The sequence below is a fragment of the Heterodontus francisci genome, chromosome 3, assembly GCF_036365525.1.
Source record: "Heterodontus francisci isolate sHetFra1 chromosome 3, sHetFra1.hap1, whole genome shotgun sequence".
In the NCBI taxonomy this organism is placed as follows: domain Eukaryota; kingdom Metazoa; phylum Chordata; class Chondrichthyes; order Heterodontiformes; family Heterodontidae; genus Heterodontus; species Heterodontus francisci.
In genome coordinates this window covers 18,818,668-18,840,791 of record NC_090373.1, presented here as the reverse complement: position 1 = coordinate 18,840,791, position 22,124 = coordinate 18,818,668, and the positions used below count along the sequence as shown (strand labels likewise).

The following is a 22,124-nucleotide window of genomic DNA, read 5'->3' as shown; positions in this document are numbered from 1 at the left end:
TTAGAAGTGTATTCACTGTTGTAAAGTCGGAAACGCAGCAACCAAGCTGTGCACAGCAAGATCCCACAAACAGAAATGTAACGATGAGCAGATAATCTGTTTTGTGATGCTGATTGAGGGATAAATATTGGCCAGGACACCGGGGAGAACTCCGCTGCTCTTCAAAATAGAACCATGGGATCTGTTACCACTTCACCTGAGAGGACAGCCAGAGCTTTGGTTTAATGGCTCATCTGAAAGATGGCACCTCCAACAGAGCAACACTCCCTTAGTATCACACTGGAGAATGAGCCTACATTTTGCGCTCAAGTCTCTAGAATGGGACTTGAACCCACAACCTCTAATTTAGAGATGAAAGTGCTACCGACTGAGCTAAGGGCTCACCCTATGAGAGCAGCTAGCATAAAGCAATGTTCCACCACTTTCAGACTCTGCTGTTTCTACTTGCACATTCCCCCCCACCCTCTCCCTCTTCCTGCCCACTTAACAGCTCACCTAATATCTGGCTGCCAAATTAGTTATGGTACTAAAGCACAAGTGTACCGATGACGGTAATGTAGTAGATTGTTGAAATGAATGTACCATATTCGGCAATAATGTAATATAAGCAATAAGAATGACAAATGTAATGTATGCTGTACATGGATACCTTTCTTGCAATGGATTCCTGTGGTTCCCAAAGGGCAACGGCAGGTGTAACCTTCAGGCAGTGGGATGCAGGGAGCTCCCGGTGCACACTGTTGCGGAGGTTTGTGCTCAGGATCACATACTGTGACAGTTTCTGTGCAGAAGGCTCCCTTCCAACCAGGGGCGCATCGACAGCTACATTTGAGAGAGAAAAAAAACAGGGTTTCAGAATTAACAATAGCGATGGTTATTATGCAACAGCACCATATTTCCAGAGCTCAGCAGCATTGAGATTAGTTGTACTCGGGTTGTAGTAAATTACAGTGCCAGTCATGGCTCTATCCTTTGAGTCAGACAGTCAAATCCCGCACCAGAGACTCGAACACAAAATTCAAGCTGACACTTCAGTGCAGTACTGAGGCGCCATCTTTCGGGTGAGAGGAAAGGATCCCGTGGCACTATTTCGATGAGCAGAAGTTCAGTGTGTACCATGGTATGGTTTCAGAGTAGGATAGGAGGAGGCCTATAAGTGGTTGATCCTTCTGCTCTCAGAAAGTAGGGAAATTAGAACATGAGAAGCACCCATTGATTCTCTAATCCGTAGTCGTGTTCAGTGAGACTCCATCGGTGAGAAATGAAATATTCCCCCACCCTCCCAAAATACAGAGAAAACAGCTTAATGGAGATTGAAGCAAAGTCTCAACAACAATTTGTATTTATATAGCACCTTTAATACAGTAAAAATGTCCTAAGGTTCTTTACAGAAGTGTTATCAGACAAACATTGACACAATCAAATAAGGAGATTTTCGGACTGGTGACTAAAAGCTTGGTCAAAGAGGTAAGTTTTAAAGGAGGAGAGAGGGGTTTAGGAAGGAAATTCCAGAGCTTAGCTGAAGGCACCAATGGTGGAATAAAACCCTCTCGGTGGGTTGTAAGAGGTTGCACAGATAGATAGGGAGGGGCAAGGCCATGGAAGGATTTGAACACAAAGATGAGAATGTTGATAATCGTGTATTGCCAGTTAACGTAGGTCAGCGAGCACAAGTTGGTGTGAGTTAGATTACGGGCTGCAGAGCTTAAGTTTTTGGAAGAGAGTAGGTGGAATTTCTTTGGGCAGCAGTGGGTTTGAGTCAGCATTAACTGAACTGGTTGCTGATCTGAGGATAGTTTCTCATTGCACCATGTGTCATGACATTTATTTGTGGTATCACCACAGAGACAAAAGAAAGGCCCATTGTAAAAGCCTAAAGTTATGGCGAGCAAAGGAGATTATTAATTATGTAATTCATATGACAATGTCCACACCAGAACATTGCAGTCTGTTGAGAATACCCTGATAAAAAATGTTAATATGATGAAACAGGTAGTAGGGGTTATTATGTTGTCTGCCACTGGCCTTGGCTGCTACAACATGGGAAGCAAGCTCTCTCTTTAGGCAATTAGTATGATGAATTTTCTCTTGTCTGCACTCTCTGAGGAAGTCTAAAAACAAGATAGATTTCTTCATGGCATTGTTTCCCTCCTAGACTCAACAATAATTCAACTAAACACAGTGGCTATAAGATCCTGCAAGAACATCCAGTTAAAAAGATTGTGTTAAGTATGAGGCAGGATCTGCTGTTGCTCTCAATTAATGGCTAAAGTTGGCCCCTCTTGTTTTGCCTCTATCTGGCTTCCTTAAATGCTTCATACTCAGATTACTTGCAGCACTATTGCACAGGTAAGTTTGTGTTATTGAATGTGTCACATTCAATTGGAGTCTCTCTTATTCAAGGAAATGAGTAAACAATGGGTTTTGCACAACATATGTTTCTCTTGAACTGATGGTAGGGCTTAATAGAACGAATGATTCAGTTACCTTGTGACTACAATATCTCATTTACGTAATTATCTACTAGAACGTTCACAATGAGGCAGCTAACCAATAGGCTTGACTTGAAGTGCTGAGCAAATCCCGTTGCCTGGCAAACAGTGTCAATTGAGCAAGTTAACTGTTTTGCTGCCATTGTGTTATATTCAGTCAATAGGGAGAAAACACTTAGACCTCTTTTGAAACACAAATTAAGGGAAGGGATTAGATATTGCCAATGAAGTGGCACCAGTACCGTACAGTAACAAAAAACAAACTATAAAGGAAACTTAACTAAATCAAACTGAAATATCGTTCCCGGTGGTGATGTTGCACTCCAGGCCCTCTGGTGCCCACCGATCGCAGAAAACACTTAGAGTACATTGGGTAGATTGAGACAGCTTTAGAGAGCCCGATGGGGATTCAGAGACAAAGGGCTGGATTTTCCCTGCAGGCTTCTGAATCCTGCCATCAGGCTCAAAGAGGGTCAGAAGCCTGGACTGTGTGGGAAACACTCACTCAATGTGATTTTCCCCAGAGTGGCCAATTAATGGCCAGAGGGTGGGCTTGCCGTCCAAATAAGGATGGCGGTGGGGGGTGGGGGGGGTCGCTCTCGAAGCTGAAAGACCAATCAGAGGCCTTCGAGCTTGCAAACAGCAGAAAGATGCCCTGGCAGGTTAAGTGAAGGAGAGGACGTTTCAAAGTGGAGGCGGTCTCTCTCCAATTTTTTAAAGTTTAAAATAAAAAATGGCTTTTGCAGCTGGGGGGTTGGGGCGGGGGGGGTGCGGTTTGCAGTGTAGGAACCCCTCCACAGAAAGGCCTACGGCTGCCCAGGCAGGCAGGGAGGGCCTCGAGGCCTGCCTGGAGTGCTGGCTCCCTGGTCTGCTGCTGGGAGGCTGCCTCCACACACCTGGAGGGCGACTGGAAAATCCCAGTTCGCCTCCTTCAATTGACCTTGCATGGCCCTTAATGAGCCCAATCGACTAGCCGTCATGTGTGGGTGGGTAGCCCTGCCACCACCACCCCATCCCACCTCTGGGAAAATGGCCCGGGGGTGTGTGGGTGGAGGGTAGGGGTGGGGAGGGGAATGGAGCCAGGGAACCTGCATGCTGGCCAGCGTTGCTAATTTTAGCATCTACCCTGTCTCCATTCTTGGCCCCAGTGCGGCCTAAAAATCAGGCCCAAAGTGACCATCTTTGTGTATGTATACGTACATGTGTGTGTGGCATGCAGGAAGTGAGGGAAGAAACATGGGAAGTCACTGGTTAGTAGAAACTGAACACAAACTCATATATTTTTGCACTCTACCAGACAGGGAAACTTTTATGCCTTCAGTCTTTTTCGAAACGGAGGTCAGTATTGAAAGATCGCGTTCTAATCCACCTCCGCAGCCAATAGCTCTGACTCATCTACTGTGCTTGCTTCAATTATAGTTCTACACCTTGTGCTCATTTGACATACTGAATCTGAGCCTCTAACTCAGACTAGGAATATATTAGAATCATAGAATCATAGAAAGTTTAAGGCACAGAAAGAGGCCACTTGGCCCATTGTGTCTGTGCCGGCCGAAAAACAATCCACCTATTCCAATCCCACCTTCAAGCATTTGGTCCATAGCCAAGGCCCTTGAGGTGCATATCCTGACTCCTGTTGAATGGGTTGAGGGTCTCTGCCTCAACTACCCTTTCAGGCAGTACATTGTGTTGCACTGAATCTACAGAATAGGAACAGGCCATTTGGCCCAACTGGTCTACGCTGGCATTTATGCTCCACAGGAACCTCCTCCTACCCCTTTTCATCTAACCCTATCAGCAGTTTTTTCCATTCCTTTCTTCTTCGTGTTTATTTAGCTTCCCCTTAAATGAATCTATGCTATTCACCTCAATCACTCCTTGTAGTAGCAAATTTCACATTCTAACCACTCACTGGGTAAAGAGGTTTCTCCTGGATTCCCTATTGGATTTATTAGTGAACATCTTATATTTATGCCCCCCTAGTTTTGAGCTGCCCCAAAAGTGGAAACATTTTTTCTATATTTACCCTATCAAGTCCCTTCACAATTTTAAAGACCTCTATCCCTCAGACGTCTCTTTTCTAGAGAAAAGTGTCCCAGCCTGTTCAGCCTTTCCTGATAAGTATTCTGGGTATCACCCTCATGAATCTTTTTTGCACTTGCTCCAATGTCTCTATATTCTGTCATGCTTGGAAGGAGCTGAGATGAAATAATCAATGAACTGGAGGAATTATGAAAATAAAAAGTCAACTGTTAAACTGAACCACACTTGTCCCACAGACAAAATGGAGTAGCAGTCACATGACCCTTGCTGTACTGGAAATATACACCTCCATCTGTTGAGGATGAAACTTGTTAACCTCATCTGAAATAGCTCTGGGGAGAACCCATTGATATTGAAAGGGACCTATTGCATATTGATGACTCCTAGCTACATGAATGAAGTAACAAAAGGTTCTGGAGACAGACTGACTCACACTCAAAACCAAAATGAACAGATAGGAAGTAACACCATTATAACTAAATGATCCCCATTCAGACATCAATAGGTGGCCATGTTTTCCATATCCTGGTCCATTGCGTGGTCACACCAGAGGAGAGGGTCATGTGTTACCTAACAGAAACTCAAATGTGATGGATTTTACCTTAGAAGGTGACCCCATGGGAGAGAGAGAGAGGTAGATCAAGCCAAGACCACAAAAAGCCAGTTTCCAGCCACAGCTAAACAGAAGGACCCTGCTGAACAAGAACTGAACAACCACTACAGCAGAGAAATTACAAAGTGACTTTGGACTCTCCATCTGTGAAGGTAAACCAAAATCACACCAATTTTGGTCTGGGTTTTAACTACTAGAACCCTACAACAGCTCAACAAGTTCAATACAGCAAACATCCAGGCCTGCACCTTTAATAAAAGACTTTCCTCTTGAGAAGATTCAACAGTAATTGCATCTGACCATTTCTCTCTGCCTATCTTATTTTTGTGTATATACATTGTTACGACTGAGGCTGGAGTAATACACTGTCATTTCAGTTCCATTACACCACAGGTCACAGCATATTATTAAAGTTTCCCACCTCCTGGAAATTAGCCAAATTAAACATTTTATTAACCTTCAGAATACAATACACTATTGGTACCAGGTATCATTAAACAACAACAAATTAACTATTTATTAATAAACTAAATCTTAAACAATACTGAGATAAATCTATGTCTGAAAAGACTTTATAACTTCTTATTCCTCCTAACCCTCATGCACACACACATATATTCAAAAACCAACGGTTAACTGGTTTTTAAATGATGTTTTAAATTAGAGCTGTTTCTCAAGAATAACAAAATAACTGGGTTGTAAGTCTTGATGGGTTATGTTCGGTGAGATGTCCCAGAGTCGAATAGTCAGATGCCACTCAAAGTCTCCAGGCAAGTTTGATGAACAGTCTGTAATGGATAGGCGTTCAAGGCACTTTGGTTGCAGCAGGCGTGTCACAAATCTTTCAACAAGGAGTGTAGCAACAGGTCTATTTGGATTTTTAAATTAGCAGTCTAATAGTGGAAATTTTCCTGAGAATTCCAGAACTCCCAGAAACACAAAAGGCAACAGAAAGTCACTCCTGAGGCAGAGACTTCTCAGAGACTGGAAGTAAAAAGGAATTTGCTACCTCCAACAATGCAAAGATTCCTTTCCAGGAGTCTTTTCCTCTTTAGGTGAAACACAGCCTGTAGGCCAATGTAGATTTTCTGCTGAGAGAGAGAGACAAATCCTTCCTTCAGGGAGAGCATGCTTTGCTGGTCTGCCAGATCAACCCGGTTCTAGCCAGTCTTTATACACAGTCAAACTGATACAATACAGCATGTGACCTCTCTCTCTTCCTGTTGCTTAAGAACAGGCTTGCAGCTCACACATACTGTTCCCAGAGAATATAAAAATTGCTCTCAGTCTTAAAGACATACAGACCCTCTTAGTTTTTTAAAAACAGAGAAAGAAAAAGCACTCCCATGACAATGTGTGTGTGAATGCATGAGTGGGTGAAGGTTGCGAGCATTTTAGGAATTGTTTTTAAAATAGTTATCTTTTTTTATAAACCTACAAGAAAACCTGTCATTTGTCTGTTTATGTGACCCAGGGACTGACACACCATTTTTCATAAAGTAGGTGTGAAACCTAGTGATACTAAAAACCAGAGCTAAGGTTTCACATTCTATGTTAGAGCAATTGGACTGGGTTTGTGACAAACCCTTCTATGCAAAGGCGATTGGCTTCCCTTTCTGCGTGATGCAGGCACCTAATCCAGGGATAGGCACCAAGATGTTGCACCACGGACATTTGACAAAATTATTGACTCAGCCATAAACATGGGAGCAATTAATCTGTATATAAAGTGTATAGCCAACCTAATGCCATCCAAACACAGTACGATGTAAAACACATTGCTCCCTACTTCGTGAGATACCTGCCATTGTTTTTGCTTGCACAAGTAGTCAATGTCTGCCCACACACTTGATGTAGCAGTGCAGAGAATCTGGATAGATGTCCATCTGTCTGGAGTGATCTTGATCTCTTTCTCTCCCCTCTCACTCACGCTCTCCCTCTCTGTGTCCATTCCTAACCCCTCTCTGTTTCCATCACTCTCCCCTCTCTTTCCCCCCTGGGTCCATCTCGTTCACCTCTGGGTTCATCTCTCTCCCCTCTCTCTCTCCTCCCTCTTCCATCCTCCCCCTCTCTCTCTCCCTTCTCTCTCTTTCTCCCTCTCCCCCCTCTCTCTCCCTTCTCTCTCTCTCTCCCTCCCCCTCTCACTCTCTGCCCCTCCCCTCTCTCTGTCCCTCCTCTGTACTGAGAGTGGGAACAGCAGTTTCTGAACTTCGGACAGATTCGGGTTTTCCGTCATGCTTTTAAAAAAAAATCGGAACTCACCGGAAAACCCTGAAACTGTCCGAAGTTCAGAAGTGCTGTCCCCCCTCTCAGCACTTGTCAGTTGTGAAACTGACACTTGTGAAGAAGCCAAAGATGCTCCTTACCTGTGGCATTCCTCCCACACTCAACAAAATTTTGGATGTACGGGGCCAAAAAGTTGAACAGCGCTAGACACTGTTGTAGGTCTTCCTGGTCCTGAGGAGTTGGCATGATTCCGACATCTTTGATCTTATTTGGGTCTGGGTAAATTCCTGTGGTGGAATATATTGACCCAAAGAAGTTGATGTGCCCAACGCTGACCCGGCACTTCTTGCTATTAAACACAAGGCCCTCATGACGAGCAGCCAGCATTAGCAAATGCAAGTTTCAGTCATGCTCTGCTTTAGTCTGCCCCATAACCACAATATCATCAGATATACAGATACAGCCCGGGACATTTTCCATTATCATCTCCACGTATTGTTGGAAAATGTTGCAAAGGAAACCCGACTTGACCCGAACCTGACACATGTCATCAGGACCCGTTGGGATCGGGTTGGGTGGCAGGCCTTTACATCAGTACAACGGTAAAGGCCTGCTACCCGACCTGACCCCAACTGGATCCGATGGCATGTTGTCGGGGTCGGGGTCGGGTCGGGCTTCCGGGTCCAGCATTCGGACTTGGGTCGGGTTTCCTTTGCATACCTCTATTGCACAGACCAAACGGTAACCATCTGAACAGTATCTCCCAAATGGAGTTCCAGAAGTTGTGAGTAACTGAGACTTCTTGACTAAGTGGACGGACCAGTAGCCATGCTTTGCATCAAGCTTTGAAAAATACTTAGCACCAGTAAACTTAGGAATCAGCTCCTCCAGGGTCGAGATTTTATACAGGCATCTCTTAAGAGCTAAATCCAGTCATCGCAGGTCTAAGCAAATCCTGAGATTGCCATCTTTCTTCAGCACACAAATAATGGAGCTGCACCAATCGGAATGCTGGTGCATTCGGCGGATGACTCTATTGCGCTTCATCTCGTCCAACTCTACTTTAAGCTTCTCTTGAATGTGCACGCTGCACTTCCTTGGCATGCCAATAGTAGGAACTGCATCCTCCCTCACATGAAATATGGCATCATCCTAGAAATTGATGATTGCATCAAAGATGTCTGGGTAAAGTAGTTTCAGTTTGCTAAACAATTCAATGCACTCCATGTTGCAACCTTCCACACCTTTCAGTGCAGTGCTGATCTCATGTATTGTGACAATGCGTAAATCTCAGCACAATGGAAGTCCTGCGATAGCTGGTCTAGTTGTGTCTACAATATAAAACATTTGCGGTAGGCATTCAGAGCTCCCATAGCTGCACAGCAAGGTTTTCATTACTTGATTGGAGAACCAATGTAGGCCGTCAGCCTAGCCATGTGGGCAACACCATAGATTCCCATTTCTTTAAATACACGTCCTTCAGTATACGGAGGGGCAGGATATCTGCACTGGCTCCGGTGTCAATTTTCACTCTGAGCTTATGCTTGTCACTCTTCTGTGGACATATAATCCTAATCATGGTGAATGCCTCAGATTGTGTGATAGCATTCAAATGTTGATCCAAATTAACTATGTGAAATGCTTGTTCGCTGTTCGCATGAGTGCACTCTTCACCTGTGTCCTCCTGGCAATCTAACTGTCTGCTGGCCTGATGTAACTGTTTGGGCTTTTGTTGCGTGCTGCCGTACCTTTTGTTGCATTTGCCATCCTGTCTTGCAGACGTTCTCTCTGCATATAATCTGCCATCATTCCTGTGTGCAGTATCTGAGCTCGACCTTCTGCACTGCCTTGCCCGATGTCCCCGCATGCCACAAGCTTTGCACATGTCCTGGTATGCAGCATAACTGTGAATTGAACGTGTCAGGCCACGTTTGCCTCAAGGTTACTACACCAATTGTCATAGCCACCACCAACGCTTGTAACTATTGGCACCCTGCCATGATGGTTTCAAATTTCTTTCCATCATTAAGTAGTGCATCTATAGAGTGCCCTTTCTTCTTTCTAGCAAGTCTTTTTGAAAGGACTTTCGTGGGGTAAAAGCTATTACTAAGTTTATAACCCGACCCGACAATTCCATATCTGCAAAGTCACATTCTTGAACTTTGTCTCGGCACCTTGCAACAAAATGGTCAGTGGACTCATTTGCCGTTGCCAGTAGGTCATAAGCTTAAGCCTATGTACTCTGAAATTGACCTTTAGCGTGAGTTGATCTTCCAGGAATGTCCATAGCTTTCTAAGGTTCTTCTGATCATCATCCAACAATCCTGATGTGTTGATTCATTGCAGACCCTTGTTGCCCAGTGTGATTCTGCTTTTTACAGTTTGTTTCTCTGGTTTGCTCACTTCTTGATCCAGAAAACATAGTTCCACCTACTGGTGAAGCAGTTTAAATTTAGACACTATGTTCCACTCCTTCTAATCCATAACTGGATACCTGAGGGCTATTTTCTGGAAGATCCTGTTTTTTTCACAAATATAGGCTTTTCACATTTTTTTTTAACCAGGCACAATTCTTTTACAGGCTCTCTCTTTACAGGTTTCCTGTATCATAGGTACAGCTGTTTCTTTTTTTAGACAGGTTTGTTTTTGCAGGCCTGCCCTTTTTAAGAGTGAGAGACTAGAACTGCTTTCTTTCTTTACACAGCTCCTTTGTTTTTTTTTTAAACTGAGAGAGCAGTGTTTTTTCCTCTGTAGAGAGCTGCAGTTTGCAGTACTGGCAGCTGCCACAACCAGCCTTTTACTTTGTGCTGGAGACTTCCAGTGGTGCTGCTGAGCACTTCCCGATCTTTTTGGTTTCGGCTCCACATACGACACAAAAAACCTTGGAAAACTAATGCAATAATGGTTACAGCTACTTCTTTTTAAATTTTCGACACATTGCCAGATTAGTTGAAAGCTCAGATCTTCTTGTAATTTGCCTACTGTACTCAGAGTTTCAATAACTCCTGGGATCCTGTCTGCAGTCCTAGCTTGCTGCATTGTTGTGAGGTCTTCTGCCTGCTGCACTCCTGGTAAGCAACCTACTGTTACTTGTTCTCTCTTGGTGTGTTCTTCAGAAAAAATCAAATGCTGCCATGATATAATATTTGATGCTCTTCAGAAAAATATATCCCAAACATTGCCACCATGTACTATTACTTGTTCCTTTGGTATGTGCGCTATTTTAAGATTCACAGGTCGCCAAGTAATATCCAAAGAATATGTGGGCTTTTACTATAACTTAATTGGAACATATAAGTGCAGGAATACGGGGTTAGAATAGTTGGGTGCTGGATGGCCAGCACAGACACGATGGGCCGAAGGGCCTGTTTCTGTGCTGTATAACTCTGACTCTATGAATATATACATATATATATTCTTTGGCCTCCTGGTCTTGAGAGACAGTGGGTAAGCGCCTGGAGGTGGTCAGTGGTTTGTGATGCAGCGCCTGGAGTGGCTATAAAGGCCAATACTAGAGTGACAGACTCTTCCACAGGTGCTACAGATAAAATTGGTTGTCGGGGCTGCTACACAGTTGGCTCTCCCCTTGCACTTCTGTCTTTTTTCCTGCTAACTGCTAAGTCTCTTCGACTCGCCACACTTTAGCCCCGCCTTTATGGCTGCCTGCCAGCTCTGGCGAACGCTGGCAACTGACTCCCATGACTTGTGATCAATGTCACAGGACTTCATGTCGCGTTTGCAGACGTCTTTAAAGCGGAGACATGGACGGCCGGAGGGTTTGATACCAGTGATGAGCTCGCTGTACAATGTGTCCTTGGGGATCCTGCCATCGTCCATGCGGCTCACATGGCCAAGGCATCTCAAGCGCCGCTGACTCAGTAGGGTGTACAAGCTGGGGATGCTGGCTGCCTCAAGGACTTCTGCTTTGGAGATGCGGTCCTGCCACCTGATGCCAAGGATTCTCCGGAGGCAGCAAAGATGGAATGAATGGAGACGTCGCTCTTGGCTGACATACATTGTCCAGGCCTCGCTGCCGTAGAGCAAGGAACTGAGGACACAGGCTTGATACACTCGGACTTTTGTGTTCCATGTCAGTGCGCCATTTTCCCACACTCTCTTGGCCAGTCTGGACATAGCAGTGGAAGCCTTTCCCATGCGCTTGTTGATTTCTGCATCGAGAGACGGGTTACTGGTGATAGTTGAGCCTAGGTAGATGAACTCTTGAACCACTTCCAGAGTGTGGTCACCAATATTGATGGATGGAGCATTTCTGACGTTCTGTCCCATGATGTTCGTTTTCTTGAGGCTGATGGCTAGGCCAAATTCGTTGCAGGCAGCCGCAATCCTGTCAATGAGTCTCTGCAGACACTATTCAGTGTGAGATGTTAATGCAGCATCGTCAGCAAAGAGGAGTTCCCTGATGAGGACTTTCCGTACTTTGGACTTCGCTCTTAGACGGGCAAGGTTGAACAACCTGCCCCGGATCCTGTGTGGAGGAAAATTCCTTCTTCTGAAGACTTGAACGCATGTGAAAGCAGCAGGGAGAAGAAAATCCCAAAAAGTGTAGGTGCGAGAACACAGCCCTGTTTCACGCCACTCAGGATAGGAAAGGGGTCTGATGAGGTGCCGCCATGTTGAATTGTGCCTTTCATATTGTCATGGAATGAGGTGATGATACTTAGTAGCTTTGGTGGACATCCAATCTTTTCTAGTAGTCTGAAGAGACCACGTCTGCTGACGAGGCCAAAGGCTTTGGTGAAATCAATGAAAGCAACGTAGAGGGGCATCTGTTGTTCACGGCATTTCTCCTGTAGCTGGCGAAGGGAGAACAGCATGTCAACGGTCGATCTCTCTGCACGAAAGCCACACTGTGCCTCAGGGTAGACGCGCTCGGCCAGCTTCTGGAGCCTGTTTAAAGTGACTCGAGTGAAGACCTTCCCCACTATGCTGAGCAGGGAGATTCCACGGTAGTTGTTGCAGCCACCGCGGTCACCCTTGTTCTTATAGAGGGTGATGATATTGGCATCGCGCATGTCCTGAGGTACTGCTCCCTCGTCCCAGCACAGGCAAAGCAGTTCATACAGTGCTGAAAGTATAGCAGGCTTGGCACTCTTAATTATTTCAGGGGTAATGCCGTCTTTCCCAGGGGCTTTTCTGCTGGCTAGAGAATCAATGGCATCACTGAGTTCCGATTTGGTTGGCTGTATGTCCAGCTCGTCCATGACTGGCAGAGACTGGGCTGCATTGAGGGCGGTCTCAGTGACAACATTCTCCCTGGAGTACAGTTCTAGGTAGTGTTCCACCCAGCGGTCCATTTGCTTGCGTTGGTCAGTGATTGTGTCCCCTGATTTAGATTTGAGGGGGGCTATCTTCTTGATGGTTGGCCCAAAAGCTCTCTTAATGCCATCATACATTCCTCTGATGTTTCCGGTGTCTGAGGCCAGCTGAATATGACTGCCTAGGTGTTGCCAGTAGTCATTTGCGCAGTGCCTGGCTGTTCTTTGTACAGTGCTTCTGGCTGCTTTAAGTGCTACGGATGTTAACTCGCTGGGGGCTTTCTTGTAGTTCAACACTGCAATGCGCTTAGCGACTATGACAGGTTCCAGCTCTTCAAAGTGAGATTGAAACCAGTCTACATTCCGCTTCACACATTTGCCATAGTTGGTCATTGCTGAGTCATAGATGGAGTCTCTGATGTGGGCCCACTTGGTCTCTGCATCCCCTGTGGGAGTGTTTTGAAGGGCTTTCTCAAGTGAATTTAGAAACCTATGTAACAGCTGTGGATGAGAGATTCTGTTAGTGTTGATGCGCGGGTGGCCCGTCTGCTTGGAGTGATGCAGCTTCTTTGGTTTGAGTCTAACATTGCTGCACACCAGGGAGTGGTCGGTGTCGCAGTCCGCACTGTGGAAGCTGCGTGTGATTTGAATACTGTTTAAAGAGGCTCGCCTTGTGACAATGAGGTCCAGCTGGTGCCAACGACGTGATCTTGGGTGCCTCCAAGAAACGAGCATATTTACACCCATATTACTCTGGTGGGCTACACCAACAACTCTTTGGTCATGTGTGATGCAAAATCACTTCCTCCGGTGATCTTCACTTACAGCTTCTTGAGGTGGTCCCACAACACAAACTATCAGGAATAAGTGTAAGCTCTACCCCTCGATATCTGATAAAGAAGTTAAATTTTAAAAAAGCCCAGATCATATTTCAAACAGCGGTTTGGTAAAATTTCATACTTACTAGACTGTGGAAGCTTTTTCCACACAGGTCCCTCCATTCCTGCACTTCATCCGAGCACATGGTGAATCTCCACACTGGCCTACACTCCGGCCTGTATTAGGATGGCCCTCTGGACTTCCTGGTGCTCTAAACCATCTGTCCTTGCCAGCTCGAACTTGCAACTCATAAATACAACCTGCATTGAATGGCGCAAAAAAAAAATGAACCTAGTTTTAATTTTTAAAAAAGGATTTGAATGATTTCGACTAATTTAGTTTTGGTTCCTTTAATGACTAAATTTCGTTTGCAGTATAAATGTTAACCTCACAATCAGGTTCAGAAGATCTGTTGTCAACCCTGACCACTTGTGTTTACTTAAAGGGGTAAATTATAAGGTTAGACTCGGCTTGTATTCCCTTGATTGAGGTGTTTAAGATGATTTTAAAAAATTGACAGGCTAGATGAAGAGAAACTATTTCATCAGGAGGGGAGTCTAGAACAAGGGGGCATAAACCTTAAAATTTGAGTTAGGCCGTTCAGGGGTGATGTCAGGAAGTATTTCTTCAGATGAAGCGTCGTGGAAATCTGGAACTGTCCCCTGCAAAAAGCTGTTGAGATTGGGCGTCGATTGAAAATTTCAAAATTGAGATTGACACACTTTTGTTAGACAAGGGTATTGAAGGGTTACGGAACCAAGACAGGTAGATGGAGTTAAGATACAGATCAGCCTTGATCTCATTGAATGGTGGAGCAGGCTCAAGGGACTGACACTCTTACTTCTATTCCTGTTTTCCTATTGCTTCTTGATTGAAGACTGCACCATATTTGAATTAATTTTATGCAGTATATGAAGCAACATGTGAAGAACTATTGCCTGAAGCTGGAGTTGCTCGTCACGACTCACATGAACGTCTGCAGTTAGATAAGGGGCTGATACTTTTTGTTATAATTCCTCCCTCCACCCTTCCTCTTTCCATTATGGATCACTCAGGAGAAATATATACTGCTAGGGTGAAATGAAGAAGGATGGGAGAAAGCTCTGCTGGAGCAGAAACACCCAGCATGGACCAGTTGGGCCAAATGGCCAGTTTTAGTGCTGTAAAGTCAATGTAATTCTATATAAGATGACCATAGCTGAATTTTTCTCTCTTTACCCTTGGGTGCGGTTGGGGGGTCAGTTAAGGGTAATTGTACTACCCTAAATGTTTTTCTGGGCAGATTGGGAATTAAACTGGGGACCTTGTGAGTTTGTATGGCTCAGGGGCACATTACCTAATGCCATTACACGCTAAACAATCTGGGAAACTCCAAAGCAGGAATTCTTGACTAACACTAGTGCGGTTGATACAAAAGTATTGCAACAAAGCCATCGACAATGTGCCAGATAAAATTATACATAAAACAATTCAACCACAGTTACACCCTCACTGTTCTGCCACCTAAGATCTGGACATCTTGCCCACTCCATCTCCATCCTCACCTCATTCCATAGGCAATGCATAGGACGGTTGCTCAAATTGAAAAGAAACGTTTGAGCAACATATTCAGCAATGCACTCTCATTTCAATCATTCCACTTAAGTGCAGGAACTGCATACTTCAGGACTTCAGTTAAGTAGCGAAACTAGAAAATCTGGGATCATTCTCTTTAGAGCACAAATGATAAAGGGGAGATTTAATAGAGATGTTCAAAATTACGAAGGGTTTTGATAAAGTGGACAGCAGAGAGAAATAGGTTATACTGGTGGGAGGGTTGGTAACCAAGGACTTTAAATAACTTGTAAAGAAACCGGGGGTGGTGGAAACGATAAGGTGATTTTTTTAACACACCGACATATTATGATCTAGAATGCTATAGTAACTTTCAAAAAGGAATTGGATATATACTTGAAAGGGAAAAATTTGTAGGGTTGCGGGGAAAAGAGTTGGAGGTGTGCGACTAATTGGACAGCTCTGGCAAGGAGCCGCAACAGGTATGATGGGCCGAATGTAAGATTCTGAAACATTATTGCCTCTGTGATGGCAGCAATAATTCATCTTGCCGCAAACCATAATTTTTCTTTGCACAATTTGTTTTAGGCCAAATACCGTGAATTTGAACTAGGTTTTTCTTAGCAGCATGCTGAAGAAGGGTCCCTTTGTCTTTGTGTATGAGGAAAGAAGGAAAGAAAATACTTGTATTCATGTTCACAGTACACTACAAAGTGTTTCACGTCCAATGAAGTACTTTTAAATTCTAGCCATTGCAGAGAAAAGCGGCAGCCAACTTGCGCATTGCAAAGGTGCTGTATGATTGCAAGTTGTCGCTTGTTGTTGTAGGTGGAAGATTCAGGACCAGTTCCTTGGCATGATATCTTGGCATTGCAACAATACAAACAATGGATGCTTTGAATTTCCACAATTGCAGCAGGGTCACCAGAAGTCAGTGCTGATCAGTAAAATACCAACCCTCTCACAAGCAACCACTGGCCATCAAGCATATGATTTAAAAAATAGATGGCAAAACATTCATGCCCAATTAAATAGTTTTGAAATGTAGCCGCTGTTGTAGGAGAATGTATATAGCAGCCATTTACTGCATGGTATTAAAAAACAATGAAATAAATGCACAGATCATGGTTCACGGATAAATACTGGCCAGGACACCTCCACTTCTTCAAATAATATCACAAGATTATTTAGATCCTCTTGAAAGGGCAGGTAGGGACTCAGTTTAACACCTCAACAGCACAGCACTCCCTCGGTGCCACACTGGAAGTGTCAATCTGGATTATGGTCACAAGTCCCAGGGTGAGGCTTGAACCTTTGACCTTCTGACTGACTCAGAGACAAGAGCCTGACTCATTGAGCCACAGCTGACTCTTTAACCAAAAGGAGTAAATTTTAACCTGTCTCACCCAGTGGGAACAGGACTGGTGCAGGTAGTGTTTGGGGAGCGGAGTGGGGTGGGGTGGGGGCTGCTGATGATGATGGAGTTTAAAATGTAACATTGAGACTCCATTCCTGCTAATCACCAATTACGGTCACCGTAATCAGATGGCTGAGATGGCCATCAGAAGCAAGCCAGAGCCTTATGAGTGAATGCAAATGGGATCTTGTTATGGAAATGGGACCCCGACTGCATTTTAGCCAGGTAAAGGAAGATTGGTAGCTGTGGGGATAATCCCTTGAAGGTGAATGGGAAACTTTCTTTTCGAAGGCTAGGAGGAGCAGGGGTGGTCCTCTGGGTACCACTAGGAAAGCCGCAGCCTCCCCTCAGCTGGGATTCTTGCCGCCCCTCCCATAAGACCCTCCTGACACTCCCTGCACTGTGCACGGGCAAGCCTTCCTTTAGTTTCTTTGTCCTCCTTTGCTGTATTCTAAAATCCTCCCAATCCTCAGGTTTACTACTATTTCTGGCAACTTTATGGACCTTTTCGTTTAATACAATCCTTAACTTCCTATGTTATCCACTTTTGGCTGCCTTTACTTTTGGGGTTTTTGTGCCTTGAAGGAATGTATAGTTGCTGTAAAGTATGTAATATTTATTTAAAGACTATCCATTGCCTTTGTACTGTCATAGCTTTTAATGCATTTTCCCAATCCATCTTAACCAATTTGCCCCTCATACCTTTATAATTTTCTTTGTTTAAATTTAACACCCTGGCTTCAGACTGAACTACCTCATTTTCGAACATAATGTAAAATTCTATCATATTGTGGTCACTCATCCCTAAAGGTTCTTTTCCAAGAAGATTATTAATTAGCCCTTTCTCACTACATAATACAAGATCTAAAATAGCCTGTTCTCTCGTCGGTTCCTCAACATACTGCTCTAGAAAACCATCCCTAACACACTCCAGAAACTCATCCTCCACAGCATTAGTGCTCATTAGGTTTACCCAGTCTATATGCAGATTGAACTCACCCATGCTTCCTGTATTACCTGTGCTACATGCTTCTCTAATCTTCTGATTAATGCCATGCCCCACACTACCACTACTGTTTGGTGGCCTATAAACAGCTCCTACCAATGTTTGCTGCCCCTTGCAGTTTCTTAGCTCCACCCAAACAGATTCAACATTTTGTTCTTCCGATCTGAGATCCTCCCTTACTAATGTACTGATCACATCCCTTGTTATCAGCACAACACCACCTCCTTCTCCTTTTCGTCTGTCCTTCCTAAACATCGAATATCCTTGAATATTCAATTCCCAGTCTGGGTCACCCTGTAGCCACTTAAATATTCACATGAACATCATGGAACATAATTCCTTATTCTGTTTTACATTCACTTGCAGTTCCCTCCGTTGGCTCATGTGTGCACGGTAGCCTCAAGTGAACAATATGTACAACGCAATTCTCAAAACATTACCCATTCCCCCCAAAAGTCTACAAAAAGCCTATTAAGAAGGCCTATACGAATTTTTGGAATGGTTCCGACAAAAGGCCATTTTAACTCTTCTCCTTTCTTTCCCTTGACAGATGTTGCCAGAGCTGCTGAGTGTTTCCAGCATTTTCTGTTTTTATTTCTTCAGAATGATTGCTGTTTAGGTTACTTGATGTTGGTAAATCTGGATTAAAATTAAAATGGAGGGATCTGCTATCTGCATTATGGAATAGTTTGACTGTCCTGGAACTCTGACAGAAAACAACAAGCCTTGGAAATGCTAAGGGCAATAAACTCAACATTTAGAATAACACACTGTAAGCTTTATTCAAAAAAAAAGATTAGGAATTTGATATCAAATGACCAAAAGTCCCCTTTGACCTCGCAAAAGGAAAAATTATTCTCTCAAGTGTCTTGACACATTAGTTTGTAGACTATTTCCTCAGTTTTATTGATCAAAACACTTTCAAATAAAAAAAAATTACTCTCCAATTTCTCTAGCAAAACAATGCAAGCTACTGTTTAAAGACAAAAAAAAAGCTATTGTAATTAATTTCTGTTCAGTTTTCACACAACCTATTTGAAAGTCCAACCAACAGAGTGAGGAGAGGGTTACCTTGGAAACCGTCGCTGAAATGCGTCCCGTTTGGCAGGAGTTCTGGGGTGTACTCATTGTAGCCTCCCACGTACAGTTGGCTGAAAACATTGAGGCCCATCAAAATCCCGGCGGAAGTGCTAGTTTTATTCCTTTGGTCGTCCACCTTAAAACAAACAGCTTTTTAAAAATTTCTGGATGAAACAATCCCCTCGAGTCCTTTAACAGTTCCTTATCCTGCCTGCTTTTCCAACTGACAGGAAACCTAATGCACACATTCCAACTCCCAGAATGGCCACCTTTGACCTTGCAAAGGGATAAATCATTCTCTCAGGTGTCTTGACACATTAGTTTGTAGACTGTTTCCTCAGCAATAAATGGAGGCTGGCATAATGTTTTGCAGGATTGCAATCTCAAAATCTACTTAAGTCACTTGGGGCAGGAATGGAAACAATAAACACAATGCTATCAAACTCACAATTGCAGTGGCTTGTTTTTTTTCCCTGAGCTTCCTATTTTCAAGGTACTTGTGTGGAAATTCCTGACTTTTAACATCCTTTTGGGAACTGTCAATTTAATTCATACCCGTGTCTCTCAAATACTACGCAGTTTGTGGAATGTTCCATATTCCCGGTGGGAATTTTATATTGCTGCACACTGCCACCGAGTGTTCCACATTACCTCCTGCCTCATCCAATTAAAAAAACATAGCAACCTTTCTAAAATAATAAGCCAGCTTGCTAAAAGAGCTATCCAGCTGGTCCCACTCCCCTGCTCTTTCCCCATAGCTGTGTAGTTTTCTGCCATTCAAGAACCTATTCAATTCCCTTTTGAAAGTTACTATTGAATCTGCTTCCACCACCCTTTCAGGTAGTGCATTCTCGATCACAACAACTCTCTGCATAAAAACATCTCTCTTCAGTCCTTCTGCCAATTATCTTAAATCTGTGTCCTTTGGTTATTGACCCTCCTATTAATAGCATCAGTTTCTCCTTACCCACTCTATTAAAGCCCTTCATAATTTTATTTTATTTAGAGATACAGCACTGAAACAGGTCCTTCGGCCCTCCGAGTCCATGCAGACCAACAATCACCCATTTATACTAATCCTACATTAATCCCATATTCCCTACTACATCCCCACCATTCTCCTACCACCTACCTACACTAGGGGCAATTTACAATGGCCAATTTACCTATCAACCTGCAAGTCTCTGGCTGTGGGAGGAAACCAGAACACCTGACAAAAACCCGCACAGACACAGGGAGAACTTGCAAACTCCGCACAGGCAGTACCCAGAATTGAACCTGGGTCACTGGAGCTGTGAGGCTGCGGTGCTAACCACTATGCCACCCAATTTTGAATACTTTATTGAATCTACCATTTAACCTTCTCTACTCTAAAGGAGAAGAATACCAGATTCTCTAGTCCCTTCACATAGTCACTCAGCCCTGGTACTATTAGGAACATAGGAATGGGAGGAGGCCATTTATCTCCTCGAGCATGTGATCATGGATGATCTGTGACCTAATTTCATAATCCTTAACACATCTAGTTAACAGAGATCTATCAGTTTCAGATTTAAAGTTCATTCTAGTAAATCTCCTCTGCACCCTCTCCAAGGCCTTGACATCCTTCCTAAAGTTTGGCACCCAGAATTGAACATAAAACTCCAGCTGAGGCCAAACCAGTGCTATAACGATTTAGCAATAACTTGATTGGTCCATTTACAAATTTAAAAAATGTAGGCTATGCTTTCTGTTTCTTCCAGCCCGTCTGCAGCTGTTCGACAAGGAACTCCAGCAGAAGAAAGGAAGCTTCACTTTCTACACACTAACCTCACAATGGATTTGCGTATCACGGGAAAATGTGTGTTGATGTTCAATGTAATGTGCTAGCAGTTTCAAGGTAATTTCACCTTCCCTCTGCTAGCCAGTTTTGTATTATTGTACTTTGATTTCAACCCAATAATATTGAACTCCTCAAAATAATTGCAACAACTAAACAATTCTGAAAATAATACTGCTCATCCTTTTTACCTTTCTTCCATTATCAATCCTTCCCTATTGCCTTCAATTCTATTTTTATTTTTATTTAACTTTTTCATTCCCTTTTCAGAGCCAGTGGCAGGGTCATCCTACAAACCTTATCACCTGCCTCTCTAAGTTCAAAAGCCCTCTTAATATGTGTTTCTTCTCTCCTCTCCAAACCCTTTGTCACTAATGGTCAGTACCTACTCTTTCCCCAATTCCCTGTAAATACTCTTTGTACACAACAAAAGGTCAAAAATCCAAGTTGTTATTGCTATAAAGAAAAAAGAAACTTGCATTTATAAACACCTTTCATGTCCTCAGGACATCCCAACGCACTTCCCAGCCAATGAATACTTTCGAAGGAAACTTAGCAGCCAATTTGCACACAGCAAGATCCCAATATGGTAAGTACTACAGCATCTGATTTAGTGATGTTGGTTGAGGGATATATATTGACCAGGACACCAGGGAGAACTCCCTTGCTCTTCTTCAAATAGCCCCACATGATATATCAACTTTAGAGGGCAGATGAGGCCTCAATTTAACTTCTCATCCAAAAGACAGCCACTCTGACACTGTAATGCTCCCTCAGTAGGATCATAGCAATTGCTGAACAAGGAAAAATCAAGGTCCATCTGGTTTGCCTTCTATCATCCTGGTGGTCACATGATACAACGATAATGGAGTTGTTGACTAATCATAACAATTGATCTCATTCAATGATTCTAAACAGACCCAGACATGACCCGAGGAAAACCCCAATGGTGGAGCGCCTTGGGAACCAAGGTCAAAAATCACCTCAAGCACTTAAGTGTCGGCCTAGAATCTATGCTTATGACTTGGAGTGAGGCATGAATGATTGCTGCCAACTGAGGCAACAAGGTAAAATGTAATTTCACAACACAGTCATCATCTGAGCAGATATGACAGGAATAGGGAGGGAGAAATTATGTGATGTTTTGGTGATTTGGGATGACTATTTTCTTCTGCCTAATTTTAACGGCTAGTATGCCATGTATTGTTTTCCTGAGAAGTGTGGGGAGTAATAGGTTTTCAGGCCTCCTTCAGCAGCCTTGCTATACTGAAGGAGTGCTGCCCTGTTGGAGGTGCCATCTTTCAGATGAGGTGTTAAACTGAGGTCCCGTCTTTTTTCACTATTTCGAAGAGTAGGGGAGATCTCCTCGGTGCCCTGGCCAATATTTATCTCCAAACTAACATCACAAGAACAGATTATCTAGCTATTATCATATTTTGGTTTGTGAAACCTTGTCATGTTTAAATTGGCCACTGGTTTCCTACAAATCAACAATGACTATACTTCAAAAAGTACTTCCTTGGTCGTGAAGTGCTTTGGGATGTCCTGAGGTTGAGAAAGGTACTATAGAAATGCAAGTTGATCCTATTTTTTTCTTTGCTCGTGCTGTTTGTGATACGGGTTGATTTTGTTTTCCCCTCTTTTCTTCTCCCTCCCCTAAATGATACAGGTGCCATCGGTTGCCCAACTTATGATGATTGGCCAAAGCATCCTGGCTGC

General features: G+C 43.6%; 1 protein-coding gene across 1 annotated transcript in view; it reads right to left on the bottom strand.

Annotated features, from left to right (window-relative positions):
• eys (eyes shut homolog) overlaps window positions 1-18,762 on the bottom strand; it is a 52,194-nt gene extending 33,432 nt beyond the window's left edge. Inside the window, exons 1-3 of the mRNA XM_068020142.1 lie at window positions 18,578-18,762; window positions 13,615-13,789; window positions 650-822 (exon numbers count right to left, since the gene is read on the bottom strand). Coding sequence (XP_067876243.1) covers window positions 650-822; window positions 13,615-13,789; window positions 18,578-18,677 — 448 coding nt within the window. The 5' untranslated portion in view covers window positions 18,678-18,762. The remainder of the gene's footprint in view (window positions 1-649; window positions 823-13,614; window positions 13,790-18,577) is intronic.
• Window positions 18,763-22,124: the final 3,362 nt, after the last annotated feature.